Consider the following 25,038-nt stretch of genomic DNA (forward strand, 5'->3'; position numbering starts at 1 on the left):
TTAGCATTTCCCACTATTTCACTATGGTGTTATCAAGTCAATTTGATTTCCCAACTGAATGAACACTCTCACACCTTCTTTTTCATGCAATGAACTGAATGGACTGTAATTTATGGTTACACTGTGTATTGTCACCAGGGGAAGAAATAGAGCTATATATGAAAGCATACATTTTTTCTTTCCTTAAAACTCCATCCCAGTCACCTTCAATGAACATTAGATTCAGGCTATGTTACTATTCCTTGGGCTACATGAATGCAATGTGGAACTCTATCAGTTGCATGAATGGAAAAACAAAACTTCTTTTAAAATAAAATTAAAAGGAAATCATTTAGGTTAAATGAAGAATGACAGTATCATCTTGAAGAATAAAATCAAATTGTCCTAATGCACATTACTTGAAATGAAGGTTTATAAACTATCAATTAGTTTATACCCTAAATACTATCTGCAGTAATGACACTATTAAAGAGAATGTATATTCATGGTTATGTTATCAGAAATGGGAAGAACTACCTCTCAAGAAGAACTCCTCAGAAGTGTTACCAATACAAGCATGTACTACTATCCAACAGCAGGCCAATAAGCTGAGAGACGGGATGTTGGAGCAAGGAATAGTAACTTTATTTGGAAAGCCAGAGAAGATGGTGGATTAGTGTTCCAAAGAATCATTTTATCTGAGTTATAATCCAGGCTTCTTTTATACACAAAGGAGAAGGGTGTGGCTGCTTATTGCAAATTTCATGGTGCTGGCCAGACCCAGGAAGAAATGTGATAATCCTTTGTTCTTGCCCTTGACCATGTAGGTCAGGATATTCCTGTAAACCTCCAACAAGACAAATGTTCCTCTTTGTTTTGCAGTTTTTATCTCTGTATGAATGGAAATGTGTTATTTTTTCAGTCAAGCCTTGCAGGCATAGCCTTGAGAAAGTGCTACTATGTATATTTCAGGTTTTCAGCAACAACATTCTTTCATTATTTGAGGAGACAAAGTTGAAGAGTCAGCACGACTAAGCAACAGAACACAAAGGTTAGAGCTAAATGGATAGATCCAATAGGAGTCAGGTTGTTTTCTGTTAAGAGACGTACCTTGCAAACACCAATTCCTCAATCATCTAGCAGATGACTACTTAATATGTTTGAATTTTAGGTTATCACCCAATAAAAAATGAGACCTTTTTTCCTTCTCCAAAGAACATATACAAAATGCTTTAAAACTTGTTCTATTTAGGCATAAAATCTAGTCTGAAATTATGAGTATACTATTTTGGTCGTTAAGCAAAGTTATCTGGGTTACTAACACATTTATTCCATATTTAAAGTACCAGAAAATATTCCAATTTTGGTAAAATATCATGATGGAGAGATGAAGTCACAGGAACAACAAACTGAGGCTCTGTGGTACTGGTGTTTCAAACTTTCAGTTCTTATATTACATGACCCAAGACTGATTCTCACTGCCAAGAAGTTAAAACCAATGTTTACCAAGTAGATGTGCAATTTGATATAAAAATTTATGAATATTTTGCTGTGTGCAAAATTTTAAATCATAATGCTGCTGCTGCTAAGTCGCTTCAGTTGTGTCCGCTCTTTGAGACCCCATAGGCGTTCCCGTCCCTGGGATTCTCCAGGCAAGAATACTGGAGTGAGCTGCCGTTTCCTTCTCCAATGCATGAAAGTGAAAAGTGAAAATGAAGTCGCTCAGTCGTATCCGACTCTTAGTGACCCAATGGACTGCAGCCTACTAGGCTCCTCAGTCCATGGGAGTTTCCATGCAAGAGTACTGGAGTGGGTTGCCATTTGAAACTTTATTTTTAATTAAATGCTGTTAAAAGCATTTGGAAGTAATTTAACTTTGAGGCTTTGTCTATGTTTCTACCATATTAACACTAGCAGATGGAAATAGAAAAATTCAAATATCCAGATGCTCAGTCGATACTGTGCTAAAAATGCATCTGAAACTTTCAGATATTAAGCAGTATCTCTAACAAAATATCAAAACTTTTCTACTTTCTACTCACATGTTTTGGCATCACCTAGGAGCAGTTAATGGTATATTTTATTTTTTAAAAAATTTATTTGTTTTAGTTGGAGGACAACTACTTTACAATATTGCAATGGTTTCTGCCACACATCAGTATGAATTGGCTGTAGGCATACCTGTGTCCCGCCATCCTGAACACCCCCACCTCCCTCCCCACCCCGTCCCTCCAGGTCGTCACACAGCACCAGCTCTGGGTGCCCGGAGTCACACACCAAACTCACACTGCTTACTGTTTTATACATGGGAATGCATATGTTTCAATGCTAGTCTCTCAAACCAGCCCACTCTCTCCCTCGCCCACTGAGTCCAAAAGAATGTTCTTTACATCTGTGTCTCCTTCGGCTGCCTTGCACATAGGATCACTGGTACCATCTTTCTAGATTCTGTATATATGCATTAATATACGGTATTTGTCCTTCTCTTTCTGTGAATAGACATGGCCTATTCACTCTGTGTAATAGGCTCAAGGTTCATCCACTTCATTAGAACTGACCTAAACTTGTTCCCTTTTATGGCTGAGTAATATTCCATTGTGTATGTGTACAACTTCCTTATCCATTCAATCTGTCAAGGTAGCTTCCATGTCCTGGCTGTTGTAAATAGTGTTGCAATGAATACTGGGGAACATGTGTCTTTTTCAATTCTGGATTCCTCAGGGTATATGCCCAGTAGTGGGATTGCTGGGTCATATGGTAGTTTTATTCCTAATTTTTAAAGGAATCTCCGCACCGTTCTCCATAGTGGCTGTATCAGTTTGCATTCCCACTAAAAGTGTAAGAGGGTTCCCTTTTCTCCACATTCACTCCAGCATTTATTGTTTGTAGACTTCTTGATGATGGTCAACTATGTGTAAAAGAATAAAATTAGAACACTTCTAACACCATACACAAAAATAAACTCAAATGGATTAAAGACTTAAATCTCAGGAAAACATCAGCAGGACACTCTCTGACATAAATCACAGCAAGATCCTCTGTGATCTACCTCCTAGAGTAATGGAAATAAAAAAAATAATAAACAAATGGGACCTAATTAAACTTAAAAGCTTTTGCACAATGAAGGAAACTATAAGCAAGGTGAAAATACAACCCCCAGAATGGGAGAAAATAATAGCAAACAAACAACTGATGAAGAATTAATCTCTAAAATCTACAAGCAGCTCATACAACTCAATACCAGAAAAACAAACAATACAATCAAAAAGTGGGCAGAAGACCTAAATAGACATTTCTCCAAAGAAGACATACAGATGGCTAATCAACTTTACTTTCTTAATAACCTATTTCCTTTGCTTTAGGTATTTATGATAAGCAGCTCTGATGTACACAGCTCCTACAGACAATACAACTGAGCCTGTCTAGAGAAATTAAACGAGCACTTCAGAAGCCAGACAAATTTGTTAAAAACTGTATCTGAAAAAGTTCTGAGCTTTTGGATTTGTCTCTTGCTGCTGAAGAACGTGGTTCAAATTATGCAGGAAATAATGTGAAAGTAATAATACTTTATGCATAATAAATAATACCTTCAGGGCATAAATTTATGTAAAATAATAATACCTTCTGGGCACAAAGCTGTTCACACATATTATTGTGTGTACTTCCTACTTTTTTCCTAACTTCTTCCCCTTTTAAAAACAATCTGTAAACTCTCACTCCTGCCATTTTTCACTGATTTACAGAGTTGTCCATCCCAGTACACATAAATAGGACCATCAGAATTTTTAACCCATAGCCACGGGAAACAACCTTGTCAACAAGGGATCATGTGCAGCTCCTCCTGCTTTCATCTCATGGACGCCTCCAGTTTCCAGAGGCAGGGTGATCTCAGTTGGTTTCCAAGACAAACCATCCAACATCACAGTGGTCCAAGTCTATGCCCCGACCACTGATGTCAAAGAAGCTGAAGCAGAACGATTCTATGAAGACCTACAAGACCTTCTACAACTAACAGCAAAAAAAAAAAGAAAAAAAAGAAAAAAAAGATGCCCTTTCATCACAGGTTATTGGAATACAAAAGTAGGAAGTCAAGAGATACCTGGAGTAACAGGCAAGTTTGGCCTTGGAGTACAAAATGAAGCAAGGCAAAGGTTAATAGAATTTTGCCAAGAGAATGCACTGGTCATAGCAAATGTCCACTTCCAACAACACAAGAGACAACTCTACAACTGGACATCACCAGATGGTCAATACTGAAATCAGATTGATTATATTCTTTGCAGCCAAAGATGGAGAAGCTCCACAGTCAGCAAAAACAAGACCTGGAGCTGACTGTGACTCAGATCATCAGCTCTTTATTACAAAATTCAAGCATAAATTGAAGAAAGTATGGAAAAACATAAGACCATTCAGATATGACTGAAATCAAATCATTTATAATTATACATTGGAAGTAACAAGTAACAAGTCAATTCAAGGCATTAAATCTGGTAGACAGCATGCCTGAAGAACTATGGATGGAGGTTTGTAACACTGTACAGGAGGTGGTGACCAAAACCATTCCCAAGAAAAAGGAATGCAAGAAGGCAAAGTGGTTGTCCAAGGAGCCTAACAAATAACTGAGAAAAGAAGAGAAGCAAGAGGCAAAGGAGAATGGAGAGTTCGAGAGAACAGCAAGAAGGTATAAGAAAGCCTTCTTAAGTGAACAATGCAAAGAAACAGAGGGAAACAACAGGATGGGAAAGATTAGAGATCTCTTCAAGAAAATTAGGGATACCAAGGGAACACTTCATGCAAAGATAGGCACAACAAAGGACAGAAACGGTATGGACCTAACAGAAGCAGAAGATATTAAGAAGAGGTAGCAAGAATACACAGAAGAACTATATGAAAAAGATCTTCATGACTCAGATAACCATGATGGTTTGGTCAACTCACCTAGAAACGACATCCTGGAGTGTGAAGTCAAGCAGTCCTTAGGAAGCATTACTAAGAACAAAGCTAGTGGAGGTGATGGAATTCCAGTTGAGCTATTTAAAATCTTAAAAGATGATGCTGTGAAAGTCCTGCACTCAATATGTCAGCAAATTTGGAAAACTCAGTGGCCACAGGACTGGAAAAGGTCAGTTTTCATTCCAAGCCCAAAGAAAGGCAATACCAAAGAATGTTCAAACTACTGCACAATCACACTCATTTCACATGCTAGCAAACTAATGCTCAAAATTCTCCAAGCTAGCCTTCAACAGTACATGAACTGAGAACTTCCAGATGTGTACAAGATGGTATCTTGTAAGCTGAATTTAGAAAAGGCAGATAAACCAGAGGTCAAATTGCCAGCATCTGATGGATCATAGAAAAGACAAGGGAATTCCAGAAAAATATCTACTTCTGCTTCATTGACTATGCTAAAGCCTTTGATTGTATGGATCACTACAAACTATGGAAAATTCTTCAAGAGATGGGAATACCAGACCACCTTACTTGCCTCCTGAGAAACCTATATGAAGGTCAAGAAGCAACAGTAAGAACTGGAAATGGATCAATGGACTGGTTCAAAATTGGGAAATGAGTACATCAAGGCTGTATACTGTCACCCTGCTCATTTAACTTATATGCAGAGAACATCATGTGAAACACTGGACTAGATGCCTCACAAGCTGGAATCAAGATTGCCAGGAGAAATATCATCAAACTCTGATATGCAGATGATACCACTTTAATGGCAGAAAGTGAAGAGGAACTAAAAAGCCTCTTGATGAGAGTGTAGGAGGACAGTGAAAAAGCTGGCTTAAAACCTTACACTCAAAAAACTAAGATCATGGCATCCAGTCCCATTACTTCATGGCTAAAACGTGGGTAAAAAGTAGAAACAGTGGCAGATTTTATCTTTGGTGGCTCCAAAATCACTGTGGACAGTGATTGCAGGAATGAAATTAAGATGCCTGTTCCTTGGAAGCAAAGCTATGACAAAACTAGACAGTGTATTAAAAAAGCAGAGACATTACTTTACCGACAAAGTTCGGTATAGTCAAAGCTATGGTTTTTTCAGTAGTTATGTATGGATGTGAGAGTTAGACCATAAAGAAGGCTGAGCACCGAAGAACTGATGCTTTTGAAATCTGGTGCTGGAGAAGGCTCTTGAGAGTCACTTGGACAGCAAGGAGATCAAACCTGTCAATCCTAAAGGAAATCAACCCTGAATATTCATTGGAAGGACTGATGCTGAAGCTGAAGCTCTAATACTTTGGCCACCTGATGGGAAGAGCTGACTCATTGGAAAAGACTCTGATGCAGGAGAAGGGGGTGACAGAGGATGAGATGGTTGGATGGCATCACCAACTCGATGGACATGAGTTTGAGCAAATTCCGGGAGATAGAGAAGGACAGGCAAGCCTGGCATGCTACAGTCCATGGGGGTCACAAAGAATCAGACATGACTTAGTGACTGAACAAGCAAGCAAAAGTTTCCAAAGGTACCCAGAGCAGCACATTTCCCCCTAATTTCCTTCAATGAGGTTGTTTCATAAACTTGTGATGCACTTTCTCTTCACCATCTGCATTTCTTCCTGGGATTCCCCAACCTCCAAAATGATTTTTTTAATTTACATCTTTAATATCTGCATTTTGTGCTGCACAGTTCAATGGGATTTGACAAATGCATAATGTCCTGAATCCAAAATTACAGTACCACACAGATCAATTCTATGGCCTTAAAATTCCCATTTCACTTGCTTAGTCTTATCCTTTTCCTTCCCTGAGCAGTTTATTTTCTGTGCTTTTGCATTTGGATGTCTTGTAATTGGAATCAGTATGTAGCCTTTTCATATTGGCTTGTTCCTCAGTGTCTCTTTGGGACTTGATAGCTTAAATCTTGTTTCTGCTGACCAACATTCCATTGTATGGAGGTGCCACAGTTTGCTCATTTAGTCATATTTTAAAGCAGCAGTGCCCAGGATTTTTGGTACCAGGGACTGGTTTTGTGTAAGAGAATTTTTCCATGGATAGAAGGTGGGATGGGGTGGGGATGATCTCAGGATGATTCAAGAGCATTACATTTATTGTGCATGTTATTTCTTTATTATTTCATCAGTTCCGCCTCAGATCATCAGACATTAGATCATGGGAGCCAAGGATCCCTGCTTTAAAGGACATCTTGATTGTTTCCAGTTTGGGGTGATTATGAATAAAGATGCTGTAAATATTTTCATGCAGCTTTTTGTGTGAGGGTAGGTTTTCAGTTCAATCGGGTAAATACCTAGTAGTTCGATGACTGAATAATACTGCATTTAGCTTTGTGGAAGACTGCCCAACTGCTTTCCACAATGGCTCTATCATTTTGCATTCCCACTCAGCAAGAGTTCCTGCTGCTTCACATCCTTGTCAGCATTTGGTATTGTTGGATTTCAATATACCCTTATATTGGTAACTAATTGCAAGTTATTGTTTTAACTTGCAATTCCCTAATGACAAATGATGATGAGCTTCTTTTCATATGCTTATTTGCCATCTGTATATCTTTCCTTGATGAGCTGTCTTTTTAGATATTTTGCCATTTAACTGAGTTGCTTTCTTATGATTGAGCTCTAAGTATATTTTGGATAGCAGTCCTTTATTAAGCATGTGTTTTATAATTACTTTCTCCCAGTTTGTAGCTTGTCTTTTCATTCTCTTAACAGCATCTTTCACAGAACACTTTTTACTTTAAATAAAATCCAACTTATCAATATTTTTTTTCCTGGATCTTGCTTTTGGTGTTATATCTAAAAACTCATCAATTTTTCCATTTTATCTTCTGAAAGTTTTACAATTTCACATTTAGGTCCATGATCCACTTTGGGTTTATTTTTGTGAAATATGTAAGTTCTATGTCTAGATTATTATTATTTTTTGCATATGAATGATCAGTTTTTTTCAGTACCATTTAAAGTAAAAATATCCTTGTACCGAGTAAAAATATCCTTGCTCCACTGAATTGCCTTCACTCCTTTATCGTGGATCAGTTGACTATATCTATGGGGGTCTATTTATGGGCTCTCTACTCTTTTCCATTGATCTATGTGTTCTTCCTTTCACCAAAACCACACTGTATTCATCACTACAGTTTTACAGTAAGCCTTGAAGTAGGGTAGTGTCAGTCCTCCAACACTGTTCTTCGCTGTTGTGCTGTCTATTCTAGGTCATTTGCCTTTCCACATAAAGTGTAGAATCAGTTTGTCAATGTTCACAAAACAGTTTGCTGGGATTTTGAATGGGATTATAGAACTTATAGATCAAGTTGGAATGAATCAACATCTTGAAAGTATTGAACTTTCCAATCCAGGAACACTGATTATATTTGCATTTACTTGAAACCTTCTCAGTTTTTGCATATGGCTCTTGTGAATATTTTGCTGGATTTATACATAAGTATTTCCTTCTTTGGGTGCTATTGCAAATGATGTTGTGTTTTAATTTCAAATTCCAATTGTTCATTGCTAGCATATAAGAAAGTAATTGACTTTTGTATACTGACCTTGAATCCTGCAACCTTGCTATAATCACTTATTAGTTCCAGGAAATTTCTGTTGATTTTTTGGGAGTTTTCCATATAGACAATCATGTCATCCACAAACAGAGATGGTTTTATTTCTTCCTTTCCAATCTATATCCTTTTATTTCCTCTTTTTTTGTCTTATTGCACTAAAGCTAGGACTTCTAGTACAATGTCGAACTGGGGTGGTGAGAGGAGACATTCTCACCTTCTTCCGTCTCTTAAGAGGAAATTATCCAGTTTCTTACCATTAAGTATAATGTTAGGACAGGTTTTTGCAGATATTCTTATCAAGTTGAGAAAGTTCCCCTCTATTCCTAGTTTGCTAAGAGTTTTTATATGAATGAGTGTTGGACCTTGTCAGACGCTTCTTCTACATCTATTGGATATAATCATGTAAATTTTCTTCCTTACCCTCTTGATGTGGTTGCTTACATAAACTGATTTTTAATTGCTGAACCAACCTTACCTACCTGGAACAAATTCCACTTGGTAACGGTGTATAATTCTGTTCATGCATGGTTTAATTCAATTTGCTAATATTTTGTTTAGGATTTTTATATTTATGTTCATGAGAGATGCTGGTCTAGAGTTTCTTTTTCTCATAGTATCGTTATCTGGTTGAAGTATTAGGTTGAAGTGCTGGCTTCAATGAATGAATTCTGATGTATTCCCTCTGCTGCTAATCTCTGGAGAGACTGTAGAGAATTGGTATCATTTCTTCCTTACATAGTTGGTAGAATGCATCAGTGAAACCATCTGGACTTGGTGCTTTTTGTTTTGGAAGGTTATTAATTGCTGATTCACTTTTTAAAAACAGATATTATTCAGATGATTTATTTCTCCTTGGGTGAGTTCTGGTATAGTTTGAGTCTTTCAAGGAATTAGTCTATATGTGGGCATAGAGTTGTTCATAATATTAATTTATTTTCTTTTATGTCCATGAGATCAGTAATAATGATCCTTTCTTCTGATATTAGTAATATATATTCTCTCTCTTATTTTTCTTGGTTAACTGGCTAGAGGTTTATTAAATTTATTGATCTCCTCAAAGAACTAGCTTTTGAACCAGTCTTGAACTCTTGTCCTCTCAGCATGACTTGTAATTTTTCATTGAGAAGTTCTTATTGCGGCTCTTATTTGGTTATTAAGAACCTTTAGTGTGAGCTTTCGTGTTAATTTGGCTAGGAGTTGGACTATGTTTGATATTTGCTCTGTGTCAGAGTCTTCAATTTCCATTAGTACACTTGTTTGTGTCTCTCTTTTTGTCTTTGGTTTCCCTAAAAACTCATTGTAATTTGGGTAGCTTGCAGCCCTTTTAGCCATAATGCACTGTTATACTGGACACCATGTGGTGGTCCAATAGGAGGCAGTGGAAGTACTTTATTATTCTGTGTTTATCTTTCAGTGAGCTCTATCCCTGGAATATGACCTTCACAGGTGTTTTGTTTTCCCATTAGGTGAGACAGGAAGGCTAGAAGGGCCTGGGGTTGGGTCATTTCCCTTTCTCTCCATCAGCTAAGGCTCTGATAAATTCTTTTCCTTTGCCATGTAGGTCTTTGTGGTGGCAAACACTTACTCAGAATGATTAACTTTCCTCCGCAAGCCTGTTGGAAGCACAAAAGTTTTCCTTGGCTTTTAACCATGAGAAGACCTGTTAGGGTTCCAGGAGGTAAAATCTACAAAAATACGAGGGGTCCCTAAGACTGTGGCCCCTGGAGGTCTCGCTCTCACACTGGCCAAAACTCTGCTCCCAAGATTTCTTCCAAGTTATCCATTGAGCATTTCCTCCAGTCTATGGCTCTGGCAGCTTCTGTTCCCAATAAGCAGATCTTGGTTATGATTCCCTACATGCATCTGTTTTTCCAGATTTAGGGGTGATGACTTTTCCTGGGAAACAATGGAAACAGGGACAGATTTTATTTTGGGGGGGGCTCCAAAATCACTGCAGATAGTGACTGCATCCATGAAATTAAAAGATGCTTGCTCCTTGGAAGAAAAATTATGACAAACCTAGACAGCATATTAAAAAGAAGAGATATTACTTTGCCAAAAAAGATCTGTATAATCATAGTCAAAGCTATGATTTTTTCAGTAGTCATGTATAGATGTGAGTTGGACATAAGACTGAGCACTGAAGAATTGATGTGTTTGAACTGCGGGGTTGGAGAAGACTCTTGAGAGTCCCCTGAACTGCAAGGAGATCAAACCAGTCAATCCTGAAGGAAATCAACCCTAAATATTCATTGGAAGGATTGATGCTGAAGCTGAAGCTCCAATACTTTGGCCACCTGATGTGAAGAACTGACTCATTGGAAAAGACCCTGATGCTGGGAAAGACCGAAGGCAGGAGGAGAAGGGGACAACAGAAGAAGAGGTAGTTGGATTGCATCACCGACTCAATGGACATGAGTTTGAGCAAGTTCCGAGAGATGGTGGACAGGGAAGCCTGGCATGATGCAGTTCATGGGGTCTCAAAGAGTGGGACATGACTGAGCGACTGGATAACAACAATTTTTCCTATGACCTCAGTTCTCTGAGAGGTCCAGGAAAAGTCACTGATACTCAGCTTGTTCAGTTTTTTCCCTTGTAGCGAGTGATAACTTTCAAGATTTTTACGTATCAGAGCTGAAACCAGAAGGCCTTCCTATTTTTAAAAATGCCATCTTTTTAAAGATCAGAAAACTGAGGCTCACTGTGCTAAGCTGAGCAGCTAGAGTTGTCTAACTCCTAAGCCAGGCTCTTCTCTTTACAGCCTACCCCTCATTCCCATAACACATCTCATAGAACCAGCCCAGGGAACACTCCCAGACAAAGCAGATGGCAGAGCAGGAGGGTGTGGCAAGGCAGGATAAACAGATGTGATATTTGAAAAAACAATACATTCAAGTCTCCTAATGGAGAATGTAGATTAATGGGGGGGGTGGTGGTGGTGGTATTCACTTTAGCTTTACAAAAGCATTCAGAAGAGAATTCTTTTATTAGTAAACTGCTTTTACAGTGTATGGTTAAATTTACACAAATGTTGTTTACAAGTCATATCCCTTGAATGCATTCAGAGCCAACTGTTGGGACTGAACATTCAGTGTGTGTCTAGAAATTCTCACAGGGAAACGCTCTGAGTCCCAGGTTGGGAAGGTGGGCTCTTACTTGCATGCCTGTGTGCTAAGTCGCTTCAGTTGTGTCTGACTCTTGGCAACCTACCAGGCTTCTCTGTCCACGGGATTTTTGAAACAAGAATGCTGGAGTGGGTTGCCGTGCCCTCCTCCAGGGGATCTTCTTGACCCAGGGATCCAATTTGAGTCTCTTAAGTCTCCTGCATTGGCATATGTGTTCTTTGCCACTATCGCCACCTGGGAAGCCCCTCTTATTTGCAGTGCTTACATTTTGCAGATAAGGAAAGTGTGATTCAGAGATACTGAAGGAATATCAATATCCTTGATATAAGAGAAAATAACTAATGAGGTTGGATTTTTGTTTCCTCTCTGCAACTAATTAGTTATGTGACCTTGACCAAGTTATTTAATTTCTCTGAACTATATTTCACAAAGGGAGTAAAAAATTATTACCTTCCAGGGTAAGTTAGATAATGTACAAAAAGCACTTAATCACAACTGTAATAATATGTAATAGTTACATATAAATTTATATATGGTATTTCATATATATTTTATGTAATATAATAATTATTATGGAGTAACTATTATAGTATATTATTATATTACACTATATTATAGTAATAATAGTTAATATGTTATATATAATGATATATTATTAATGTATTGGTGAAGGTTACAGCATCAGTTTGTGAAGTTTCATCAAAAACCTCACTATACTTGTAAAACTTTCCTTGTAAAAAGAGCCAGGAGCTTCCTGAACCTTATGAACATGTTAAAAGCTCTAGTTCTGGTGGGTCCTACATAATCTTAAATGCCAAGAGAAACAAGTTAAAAGTGCTGTGCTGTGCTTAGTCGCTCAGCGATGTCTGACTCTTCACGACCCCGTGGACTGCATTCTGCCAGGCTCCTCTGTCCATGGGATTCTCCAGGCAAGAACACTGGAGTGGGTTGCCATGCCCCCCTCCAGGGGATCTTCCCAACCCAGGGATTGAGCCCAGGTCTCCCGCGTTGCAGGCAGATTCTTTACCATTTGGGCCACCAGGGAAGCCCAAGTTAAAAGTTAGGTTATATATTAAAAAAAAGTTGGGTTATTTTTGGATGATAAGGCTGTTTAGGTCAGGTTTTATGGGAACATGTCCATCAAATTTCATACCAAAGATGTTAACCTGAATAGGGCGTTAGATCCAGGTTTTGGAAACAGTTCATGCAAACCACAGTAAAAGAGTTGGAACCCAGTGCTGGAGTTAGCTACAGGCGCTCTGGGAACCATTTCCAGCCCCAGTATTTGCAGATGTCACCCAGAGCTCCTGAGATGGCTGAGGTCTGATGACGGCTCTGGCAGTGAAACTCCAAGAAGGTACACACGACAAGGGGTAAAGCCAAAGCAGCGGCATGGGAATGGTCAGCCTCACATGCCGGATCTTACCTTGAGCCAAAGACTGTCATCAGAGACACACAGGGTCTCTCCACCTGTTCCTTTGGGGCCATGCAATAACAGTAGATGGACTATGATGGGCAAAGAAGTAGAGAATATTCTAGAGGCCAGCTATATCTTTGTGCTAACACAGAACAGTTCCTTTGAGACCACCACAAGACCCATATCTGTGCTTGACCACTGAAGGCATCCTTAGGCTCCTGGCTTTGTCAAAATGGGTCACCCCAAGAGATGCAGCACTCACAGCCACTTGGTTACCTCCAAGGCAGCCTCAGGACCACAGAGCACATGTGAGTAGACGTGTGTCCTGTGTGTGTCCTGCTGTGTGGCAGGACACAGTCACAGCGCCTCCGGGGGAAGGGGGTGACTAAGGGAGCCCCGTCCTGGGGGGCAGAGCACAGTCAGAAGCAAGGGCCCTGGAGAGGCGTTCTGGGCAGTCCAGCTTGTGCAGTGAGCTGGGGAGACCACCCCGCCATCGAGGCTGAGGACCGCCGGCGGCAGCAAGTCCTCCAAGGGGCCTCTGACTGCTCATGGGTGGGCGTGTCGGTGGTGCAGCCAGTGTGTGAAGCCCCACGTTGATGCAGGCAGCAGCAGCTTCAGGTTCCATATGAGCAACTTCGTCAGACACGAGGACAGATCCTTTCTAGCATGGGGTACCTCAAAAGTCAGCAGATAGAAATGGCAGAGGAGTGGCGGGGTATACTTCAAGTCAGCTGGCTCACTTGGTGTTCCCTTTCAAGGGGGATTTCTTTCTAAGCAAAATCCACATCTGTGTCGTCGTGGAAACTGAACTCAGACAAACTTGGAGCTAATTATCAGTTATCAAGGAAGGATGGAACAGGGCTACAAACCCTTTCCTGAAGAATCCAGGTTTCTTTTTAAGGACTCTAGCAATTCTATGCTAGGTATTTCCATTTTGAAGATAAGGAAACCATATATTTAAGGGGCTTTTTCTTTGATATGAGTGAGAATAACTAATGAGGTTTGATCCTACTCTCCTTCATTGAAGAAAATTGGTCCAAGTGGAATACAGAGAGTGTTCATTTTAACTTACAAGACAGTGGTGACAGGGCAGCACAAGGATGCATCTGCTTAAAAAACAAACAAAAGTCTCCCAAGATTCCCCTTTCTAAATAGAATGCTCAAAATTAACTTACATTTACATATTAGAGGAAACTTAGAAGAATCCTTTTCAGTCCCATGCTATGTAGGAAATAATTTTTATGATGGGTGACAAGAAAATAAAATACTCGTCTAAGTCAGCACTTCATCTGTCACAGGCAAGTTTTCTCACACAACGAGCAGCCCGGGACCCAGAGCCGCGGAGAGCGTGAGCTGCGGGACGTTCTCCTCTGCAGCGTCTCGCCACTCAGCCCATCTCAGGTCTGCATCGGTTCAGAGTGCCATCCCTGGACCAGTAACTCTGCACCACTCGGGAACTCGTTCAACGTGCAAACTATTTGGCCTACGTGGAGTGAAAGAACTCTGGGGGTGGGACCTGGGAGTCTCATTTAACGGGTCCCCCGCTGGTTCTGCTGCGCCCGGAGCTGTGAGCAGCACTGCCCTCAGCATGGCAGCGGCTGGCTCAGGCCCCACACGCCCAGGCCAGGACCGAGGCGTGAGGTGGGAGGTTCCCGTGGGCGAGCTGGGTGGGATGGGTCTGTGAAACAGGATCCTGCTCCCTGCGGAAAAGGTCAGCTCAGAGTCTGCTCTACCACGCCCCCTGGGGACAGAAACCATCCACTCCAGGACAGTTGAAAGCTGATGAAGCAAAGTTAGACAGCCTCAGCCTTTTGTTTCTGCCATTCCTAATCCTTCTGTCCTGGGCCACTGGCAGAAATAGTTCATGCCCAAAAGGAAAGGAGGTTTACTTAAGCCTGGGTTTCTCGGCCTTGGCACCATTGGTGTTTCTGTCATGAGGAGCCGTCCTGTGCCTGTGGAGCGGCATCCCTGGCCTCTACCGCTCCATGCCAGTAGCTGCTCCCCTCCCCGCTTCCCTCCTGCTAAGGCGTGACAATCACAAACGTTTCCAGATGCTGTTCAGAGTCTCCCGGGGGCAAAACTGCACGGGGCTGAGAGCCACTGACTTAAACCAAACCATTTCCTTCAAAGTGCTAACAAAGGAGGGATGTGTTGGGAAGAGGAGCAAGCTCGCAGCGGCCCGGGGGTGACTCACGTTGTAGGAGCGGCCGTGCCTCTGTCTCCACCGCACCAGCACCACCTGGGCAATGACCAGGGCGCAGAGGAAGACCAAGATCATCTCCATGTGCATGGACTCGTGTCCCTGGTGCAGCTTGTACATCCTCTCCTGCTGCAGGCTGCAACCGGCAAAGGAAGTCAGCTGAACAAGCCCTCAACTCGGTCGGTTTGCAAAACAAGAAAAATAGGCAGGACTCATGAGAAGCAATTGGGGATTGCAAACGTAGGGTTTTCGAAGCTTTGATTACAAAGTTTTCCTAAGTTCTCAGTTTCCCCCTTTCCCCTGGGCTTGGGGGAAGGACAGCAGAGAAGAGGAGCCTGAGTCTGTCAGTGAAACCAGCTCCTCTCTGTCCTTAGCTTGCCCACATGCTTTTGGCCTCAGCCTTGTCCTTTCAAGGTGATCAATGGGGACGAAAGCTCATTGGTGGGCTCTGAAGACCTGGGTTCCAACCTCCCATCTGCCACGTCATCCCCTTGGCAAAGTCAGTTATTCTCTCTGCACTTCAGTTTCCTCATTTTCACATCTAAAATAATGATCTCTCTGTACCTTACAGATAGGTGCTCTATAACTGTAGAGCACATATATATGATATTTTATTTGTGTCTGTATGAACAATAGTCTTCCCTGGCGGCTCAGATGGTAAAGAATCTGCCTGCAATGTGGAAGACCCAGGTTCGATACCTGGGTTGGGAAGATCCTCTGGAGAAAGAAATGGTAACCCACTCCAGTATTCTTGTCTGGAAAATCCCTTGGACAGAGGAGTCTGCTGGGCTACAGTCCATGGGGTCACAAAGAGTCAGACATGACTGAGCAACTAACACTTTCACTTTCATATGAAGAATAATACTTACTATTAGGTTGTATCATATGAAATTGCCATTTCTGAAAGTAAAAAAAAACTCCAATCAAATATTGGCAATTTCAAGTAATTTCTAACATTCTTAAGTAAAAGGATATCTGGCAGATGGTGTCTATGGAGAGAATATTATGTGTGGGGCTAGGAAAACCTCTGAGTTCTAGAAATTATTTTCATTATAAGCAGGAAGAAGAGGCCTAAGTATTACCTTAGGCACAAACATTCAGAGGATGACTAAATGCTTTCGTGTTTAGTTGGACTTTGAATTTTATACAGTGGTAGACAAAACCACTGAAGTAGTATGTCACCTGGTTTAACCTCCTACAGAAGAAGTGGCCTCCAAGAGAATCTAGAGCAGAGCTGCTTGACCTGGACTGTGACCCGGAAATCACCGAGAAGCTTTTAAAAATCACAGTGTCCAGGCTGGACCCCAGATAAATGAAGTGACCGTTGCTCGGTGTTCTACGCTGAACTGGGTTCCCTCAAAATTCATAATTCATAAGCTGAAGTGCTAACCCCTGGACCACAGAATGTGACTGTGTTTGGAGAAGGGGTCTTTAAAGAGGTAATTAAGGTAAATGGGGTCATTAGGACGGGTCCTAACCAACATGACTGGTGTCCTTATGAGAAGAGGAGGTGAGGACACAGACTCGCCCAGGGAAGATCATCTGGATACACAGGCGGAAGCCAAGGAGACAGGCTTCAGAAAAACCGAAGCCTGCGGCCCCTGGGTCTTGGACTTACAGCCTCTAGATCTGTGAGAAAATAGATTTTTGTTGTTTTAGCACCCATTCTGGGTGATCTGCTACGGTAGCCTGAGCAAACGCATAGAGATTTCCAGGATGCGATCGAGGCATCAGTAATTTTTACAGTTCCTCTTATGATTCTAAAGTGCAGCCTAAATTGGGATCTACTGGCCCAGAGGAAGAGAGAGTGGTTCAGGAATTAGGTAAAAGTGGGATAGTATTTAATATGAACCTTGACAATTACTTTATAAATATTGGTTAGCATTATCTTCTACCCCAAGTGAGGCACTATCAGTCACAAAATCTCTTAGTTTTCATTTAGTTAGGGCACTGATCAGAAAGCACCCTAGGGTAACATCCTGTGACCTTTTAAAGCCACTTATTAGGTACCTGGTTTGGGTCTGTCTCTACCAACATTTCTACAGAGCTTCCTCAGCAAGGGCTCCATCCAAATCCCAGGGGTGCCCCCTGCTGGAAAATGCGCAGAAATGAGCCCACAGAGCCTCCTAAATATTTCTGCTTGCTGCTGCTGACTCTGTGTGACCCCATAGACGGCAGCCCACCAGGCTCCTCCGTCCCTGGGATTCTCCAGGCAAGAACACTGGAGTGGGTTGCCATTTCCTTCTCCAGTGCATGCATGAATCCTAAGTCGCTTCAGTCGTGTCCGACTTTGTGTGACCCTGTGAACTGCAGCACACCAGGCTCCCCTGTCCCTGGGATTCTCCAGGCAAGAGTACTGGAGTAGGGTGCTTCCTTCTCCATTGACTTACTAACTTATGCTGTTAATAAAGCACTGCACTGGTTGAACCTCGTGTGCGCCCAGCATTTCCATGAATAATTAATAATTTCTCAACTATTCTCAAACTTCTCAAAAATCTATCTTCTTAGATAGAATCTGAGACTGTCACTGCTGGGAGGTACCATAAATGTGCTGAGACCCCTTCATTGATCAAGTGGAGAAGCTGAAGCCCACATCAGCTAAACAACCGGAATAAAATTATGTGGCTATTGGTCTCTGTACTGGAAGCTGAGCTTAGGAGTCGAGAATGATTTCTAGAAGCTCTTTAAAAAATATATTCATTCTTCTGAAGAAATGGGAAGTGAAAAAAATAAAAGGGTACGAGCACTTAGTTGTAGTTTTTACATTCCAGGTCCAAAATAACTATTTAACACTCTGTGTAATACATAGATAGAAGAGTGGGTTTGTCATCAGTTTAAAATAGGACTTGCATGATATCAAACAAAATATACTTTGTAACATTAATGATTTTGTGAATATAGGGTGAAAATGCATCTCAGATGGTTAACCTATGTGGAAGTACTTTGGAAAGTATAAACTAGTGTAGAATGTAACAGATATCTTCTATTTTGATTAGGAATACATTCATAATTGGTGACCATAATGCAAAAAAAGGAGGAACAGTTTTATTTTATTTCATTCGGTGCCCATAGGGGTCCAATGGCCCCAGAGTAGGTACCATAACACAGAAGAAATAGCCTAAAAGGAAAGCCAGATGTATCTTGTGCCTGAAAGGACAAGGACATATAAGGACATATATTGAGGGACATATACATTCGTGGACCAGCATGGAGCCCATTGCAGAAGGCAGATGAAACCCCTGCAGTTTGGTCTATACAATCATTGTGCATACATGGCTTTACTAACCCACCTTCTATGCTGGGGAATTTATAAGTAAAATGATGGCTGCATTTAATTTCTCAAACTATTAAGATGGAAATCTAATTTTTAGTATACCAGCTATTAAAAAAATACAAGTCACTTACTTCCACTCATCATCCGCAGAAAGCTTTGTGTCAGAGATCTGAAAAACATAAGAAGATCCCTTCTCAAAATTTTCTTGTTTCCTTAGCTTCCATTTTACAGCATTACATGAGAAACTCAAACCATGAAAAATACTGATGTTTCCTAGTACTGTAATAATTTAGAATGAAAGCCCTAACAAAATATTTAATTACAGAACTAAACACACACACACATACACCCAAACAAAACAGCAATCAGGTCACTATTAATAAACACTTGATTCTGCTCTCTAAGGTCAGGAAACAAAACCATTCCGGTGGTTTCGTTTGGCAATTTAGTCAAAGTTGTAGGAAGTGGCCTCCCAACAGGCAGTGTCATCCTGGCTTCTGGTGTAATCTATGAATTGGAGAACTTGTGAAAAACATTTGTTTTGCTGGTGTCTTAAACGATGTCAGTGAGAACTTGGAGATGACATTCTCCAAGTTCAAGGATTTAGTCAGAGCTGACCAGCTTCTCGTTTGGAGCATTGTTGTGTCCTCCTGTTCGTTTAACTTAAACCCTGATCACAGGGAAGGGGGTAGTCTGGCCCAGCCGGTGGGCTGGGTGGGAGAGCTTAGAGACCGCTCCCAGGAGAGTGCCTGAGACTGACCGACAGAGTGATCCACTACATTGGGTCATTTGAAGCTTCTAAGGCTAATCTTTGGAAAGACATTTTCTAACTTTCATGGAGAACACAGACAGCTTAACCTCTAGTCCAGTAGCATCAAAAGCTAAAATCCCCAATGATGACAAAGAAGAAAAGGCCAATAAAGCCTTTATTACACAAATCAGACATTAAATAGGTTTTACCCCTCTTTGTTTTCTTGAAATCAGTTCAGTCGCTCAGTCGTGTCCAACTCTTTGTGACCCCATGGACCGCAGCATGTCAGGCTTCCCTGTCCATCACCAACTCCTTCAGCCTACTCAGACTCATTGTCTTGAGATGGCAGAAGCAGTTCCTGTGTGTGTGTGTGTGTGTGTGTGTGTGTGTGAGAGAGAGAGAGAGAGAGAGAAGCAATTCTGACAGATGGAAAGAAACAACACTATCCATAGTTCAGCTAGGGTTCCTCTGATTCAAGGTCAACAGTTTCCATAAGACATGTATGCCTTCCTTGGTCAGAGACTGGAGGGGTCCCCTTATAAGGGGGATGAAAGCTCTAGGAGACAGCTTAGCTGAGGTTTAGGCAGGTTTAGGACTTTCTGGGTGATGGTGGAGAGGAAGTGGGTGGGGCAGCAGCTACCACCTGCAGCTTCCCTGGGGCTCTCCTGCCACTGGCTGATCTGACCTGGTGGTCCCTGATATCCAAATGAAGGTTGCGGCACTTGGGCTCAAGGCTGCCTTCTAGGAGCAAAACCTTAGCGGCAGCCCTCAGGGAAGAGCAGCGCCAAGTCCCCTCCTTAGTGGGATGTGGCCAACTTGACTGACTTCTGCTTTGGGAATACTGAACGCTGAGCTGATGGACTCTGGGTGACCCAGGCACATCACCAACCTGTGTCTGTCCCCATTTCCTTCTCAGAGGCTGGAGACTGACGTGAAAACTGCTCTTATCCACTTCACTGCAATAGTGCGAATGTAAATAAGACGCTAGATGAGAGTTTTCTAAGAAGGTGCTTCATCCAAGGGCCAGTCATCTCAGTAAAAGTTAAAACCAAGACTCCATGGGTCCCCTTTTTGCTGTTCAAGATCTTTGGCTTCACAGTGCTTTTTGTTCAAATTAGCTTAAAACAGGGAGTTGGGTTTTTAGTTGAGAAGATATGCTTCCTTTGACTTTTACAAGTAATGTAGCTCTGGGTATAAATGTGTAACTACCCACCAGATTCCAAGTCTTTTTTTTTTTTTACTGAAGTATAGTTGATTTACCATATTATATTAGTTTCAGGTAGACAGCATAATGATTCAGTATTTTACAGATTATCCTCCTATAAGTTATTACAAGATAATAGCTGTAATTCCCTGTGCTATACAATATAGCCTTGTTGCTTATCTATTTTATACATCAGTTTGTATCTCTTAATCCATACCCCTAATCTGCCCCTCCCTACAACCATCAGTTTGTTCCCTATATCTGTGAATCTGTTTCTGAAGTCATTTTAAATGAAGTATGATCAATTGTTCTACTGAAGACAGGAAAGCTTAGGGAGTGGAAATTGCAGCTGAAAAGATTTCTGCTAAATACAATTAAGAACTTCCCTAGATCAAGTGATATTGAAACAACATTCTTATTCCTGGGGAAAAAGCAAACTATGATGATGATACAATTAGAGATATCTCTTTTCTAGTAATAGTTTCCTCTAGTACAATTTTTTTTTTCCTAGGGTGGAATCTATTTTTTGAAAGATTTTTTTTTGTGGTATGTTATTATGTAAGGCTATCCAGGGGCTTAAGAGGATTTATTTTGGAAACTGAAATGACACAAAAATTCATCTGAAGGATAAGCATAAGTATATCCAGGAAAATTCAGAAGATGAGTGAAGACTAGGGATGTGGTCTATCAGCCATTGAAACCTACAGTACAGCCACGGAAATTACCTGATAGCCTTACAGGCCCAGGAACAGGAAGAGAGCGAGTGAGCAGAAGACAGAGTCTAGGAACAGACCTAGCTACAAATGATAAGTGAGCTACTTCAAACCGGTGAGAAAGAAATGGATCGTTCAATAAATGATGCTGAGACATGGAACTCTACTCAATGCATGGGAGGCAGACTAGGGGGAGAGTGATATTTATTATGTACGGCTGAACTCCTTTGCTGCTCACCTGAAATTATCACACCATTGTGAATTGGTTGTACCCCAATACAAAATTAATGAAGAAAAAGCGGTGCTGAGACCATTAGCTAGTCATCTGAGAAAAATGTAAAGCTGGATCCACACCCGGCTTCAAAATAGATTCCAAAAGGATCAAATATTTAAATGTGAAAAGGAAAACCTGAAAAGTGCTAGAAGAAATAGTTAAGCATTTTAATAATACCTCAGTGAAGAAGGGATTTCTAAGCATGATATGGAACTCAGAAACTGTAAAGTAAAAAATCAATGAATTTTGAGGACACAAAAATCAAATAGATTAAAATCACCTGTACTTGAAAGATAAACTGGAGAAAATATAACATATGTGAAGGCAAGAAGTGACTAACCTGAATAGAAAAAGAGCTTTTACAATTTAATCCAAAAGAGATAAAGCATTTGTAAAGGGCAAAGCACATGAACAAGAAATTCATAAAAGAGGAAATACAAATGGCTCATTTACGCAAAGATGGTTCAACTCACGAGTGATAACTTTGGAAAAGCCTTCCTGAAAGCAGACATTCCATGCTGAAGACCCTTGGGAGGGCGGAGGGGAGGCGGGAACCTAGCGCTTCTAGGAGTGTGGGTGCAGCTGTGTTGAAAATAGAAGGTTCAGTCAGTGTGAGACTTTGCGTCACTCTCCACCCCACCCCACCCTGGGGGGTTCGATGGGGCTTAGAGACAGAGGCACTGGCAGGGACGGGGGAAGTACTTAAAGTCCTCGTCTGGAGGGGAGATTCCAGCCTGGCCTTCCATCAGGCCCCACGGGCACTGCCTTGCTCTAGAAGCCTCCCCTCTACCACCCATGCATCTCAAATTTGGAAACACAAAGGCTTTTTTCCCCCTCTTTTCTAACTCAAGAAAATATTTTGAGGGAATTCCCTGGGGGCCCAGTGATTAGGACTCTGTGCTTTCACTTTGGAGGGCGCCAGTTCAATCTCTGGTTGGGGACCTAAGATCCTGAAAAAAAAGAGGAAATATTTTGAAAGCCTGAGTAAAAACTGACTGAAGATGGCTGGTGTAGGGCTGATGCTCTCAGGTGGACTGGGGAAAAAGGGGAGAGATAAAGAACAGTCTGAGCCCTGGAAAATCAGAGATAGAGTTTTTAATTTGCACTCCCCTCTCTATCCCAGGCCATCCAAAGCTGGTGTCTCAGTGGACCAGGCCCCCGTCATAACCAAACTGCCTCTCTCCATCCAATGGGTAGTCTGGAAGCAGCCATGAACTGCCTGGAAGTCCTGAGTCTGAGGAGTGAGGAGGTGAGGTTGCCTCCTATCAAGAGTCCTTGGGGCATCTGATGGGACCAGTCCTAGCCTTGGTTTCTGTTCTGCAGGGGGATGAACCTGTCCGTCCCTACCCAGCCCTCAAAGATATGGCCTATTTCTAATCTCTGGTCCCTACGACTGTGATCTTACTTGGAAAAAGAGTCTTTACAGATGTGATTAAATTAAGAATTTGGGGATGGGATCATCCAGGATTTAGGGTGGGCCCTGAACCCAGTGGCTGGAGTCGATAGAACAGAAAGTCAAAGGGAGATCTGACACCTGGAGACACACAGGCGTGGAGACGGAAGCCACGCTGAGACGGAGGCAGTGACTGGAGGGAAGCAGCCACAAGCCCAAGACACCTGGCGTCCCCTGAAGTTGGGAGAGGTAAGGAAGGTTCGCCCTAGAGTCTCTGGAGGAACCATAGCCCTGCCTACACACAGGTGTTAGACTTCCGGCCCCCAGAACTGTAAAAGAGTAAGGTTCTATTTTTTTTCTTGTTTTTAAAGATTGACATATTTATTTTTGGCCATGCTTAGTGTTCACTGCTGAGCGTGGGTCTTCCCTGCTCGTGGTGAGCAGGGCTGCTCTTTGCCGCTGTGCATGGGCGTCTCCTCACACTGGCTTCTTGGGGCACGTGCTCCAGGCATCCTGGTTCCAGCAGTTGTGGCGAGAAGGCTTAGTTGCTCCTGGGCATGCAGAATCTTCCCAGACCAGGCATGGAACCCCTGTCCCCTGCATTGGCAGGTGGATTCTTATCCACTAGACTGCCAGGGAAGCCCTATTTTTTTGTTTCTATTGTTTTCTTTTCTATCAATATTTTAAAAATTTTCTCTACTTAAAAAAATTAATTTTCATTGGACTATAGTTGATTTACAATGTTGTGTTAGTTTCAGGGGTACGGCAAAGTGAGTCAGTTATGCACACACATATTCTTTTTCAGATTGTTTTATCATATAGGTTATCCCAGAATGTGGGCTTTCCTGGTGGCTCAGATGGTAAAGAATCTGCCTGCAATGCAGGAGACCTGGATTCGATCCCTAGGCTGGGAAGATCTCTTGGAGAAAAGAACAGCAACCCACTCCAGTATTCTTGCCTGGAGAATCCCATGGAAAGAGGAGCCTGGAGTGCTACAATCCATGGGGTTGCAAAGAGTCAGACATGCCTGAGCGACTAACATTTCATTTTCATTTATTTTTCAGAATGTGGAGCTCCCTATGCTATACAGTAGGTCCTTATTAGTTATTGATTTTGCATATAGTGCTGTGTATAATAGTCAATCCAAATCTCCCAATTTATCCCTTCAGTAAACTCCTATTGTTATGGCAGCTCCAGGAAATGGACACCTGCATGTCCAGCCCCAGCAGATAGCTACCACACTCAGGTGTGTAGGTGGGGAGGGGGTGACTGCTGTAAGCTCTGCGTCAGGGAGGCGGCACAGGTCCTGGGTGGACCTGCAGGCAAGCCTGTAAGAGCAGCTTGGCTTATAGTCTTTAGACACAAGGCCTGTGGGCCTTTATCTGTACTCTTGCTCCAGGCCTGCCACTTGGCTGGGGATGCTGGCTGCCAGGAAGCACGGAGAAGAGGACTTCTCTGTGTGATACCGTCCAGGCCAAGAGAAAAGACTTACAGATAGGGAACGGCATCATCCCTCCTGTGAAAAGGCCTAGTTAGGTCCTCCTCCAGTGCAGCCTATCCTTCCACAAGCTCTCCCTGCTTCTAAGAACTTCCAAACAGTGTTTTAGTGTCTCCCCTTAAACACAGGCAGACGGCCAAAGATGACAGGAGTGGGCTCTGCATCCATGAGGACAAGGACCCCAGGCTGTAGAAATGGAAACAAACAAAAATCTTAGAAGTGAAAAATTTGAGAACTGAAAATAAAAAATCTAATGGAAATCTTGAAGATAAATAATGAAACTGCTTCAGAAAGGAAAAAAAAAAAAACAAACCCAAAGGAGGTAGAAAAGAAGAAAGAAAATATATGAAAATTAGAGAATCTGTCCAGGAAATCTCATATCCAAATAGAGGATTTCCAGAATAAGAGAGCAGAGATGACTAAAGGCAAGAAATTTAAAAGAAATTATACAGGAAAATTCCCACAGCTTGAAAGACACCTGTTTTCGAAGGAAAACACCAGGTGCCCAGTAGAGTAGATGAGAAAAGAGCCACATCAAATTACATCAGTAGGAAGTCTGAACATTGTGGTTCAGAAGGAAGAACCTATGCAGAGAGAAGGCAGAGGTCAAATGCCAAGGATCCAAGCTCAGGAGTTACAGGAGAGATCCGCTGACATGCTCCAGCATGTTGAGAAGAGCCTGGCAA

At 41.8% G+C, this 25,038-nt stretch overlaps 2 protein-coding genes across 5 annotated transcripts in view; one reads left to right on the forward strand and one right to left on the reverse strand.

The window, feature by feature from the left end:
• Window positions 1-25,038, forward strand: part of TLR2 (toll like receptor 2) — a 136,162-nt gene that overhangs the window by 47,316 nt on the left and 63,808 nt on the right. The gene's annotated exons all lie outside the window — the stretch shown is intronic.
• The window catches only part of RNF175 (ring finger protein 175), a 60,869-nt gene that overhangs the window by 33,460 nt on the left and 2,371 nt on the right, over window positions 1-25,038 (reverse strand). For 3 of the 4 annotated variants that reach the window (XM_043902656.1, XM_043902655.1, XM_043902654.1), the window contains exons 2-3: window positions 18,651-18,688; window positions 15,240-15,381 (exon numbers count right to left, since the gene is read on the reverse strand). In XM_043902656.1, the coding sequence (XP_043758591.1) occupies window positions 15,240-15,381; window positions 18,651-18,688 (180 nt within the window). Of the gene's footprint in view, window positions 1-15,239; window positions 15,382-16,114; window positions 16,146-18,650; window positions 18,689-25,038 lie in introns of all 4 variants that reach the window. The other variant, XM_043902657.1, reaches the window with a different exon arrangement.

This window comes from Cervus elaphus, chromosome 5 (assembly GCF_910594005.1).
Source record: "Cervus elaphus chromosome 5, mCerEla1.1, whole genome shotgun sequence".
In the NCBI taxonomy this organism is placed as follows: Eukaryota; Metazoa; Chordata; class Mammalia; order Artiodactyla; family Cervidae; genus Cervus; species Cervus elaphus.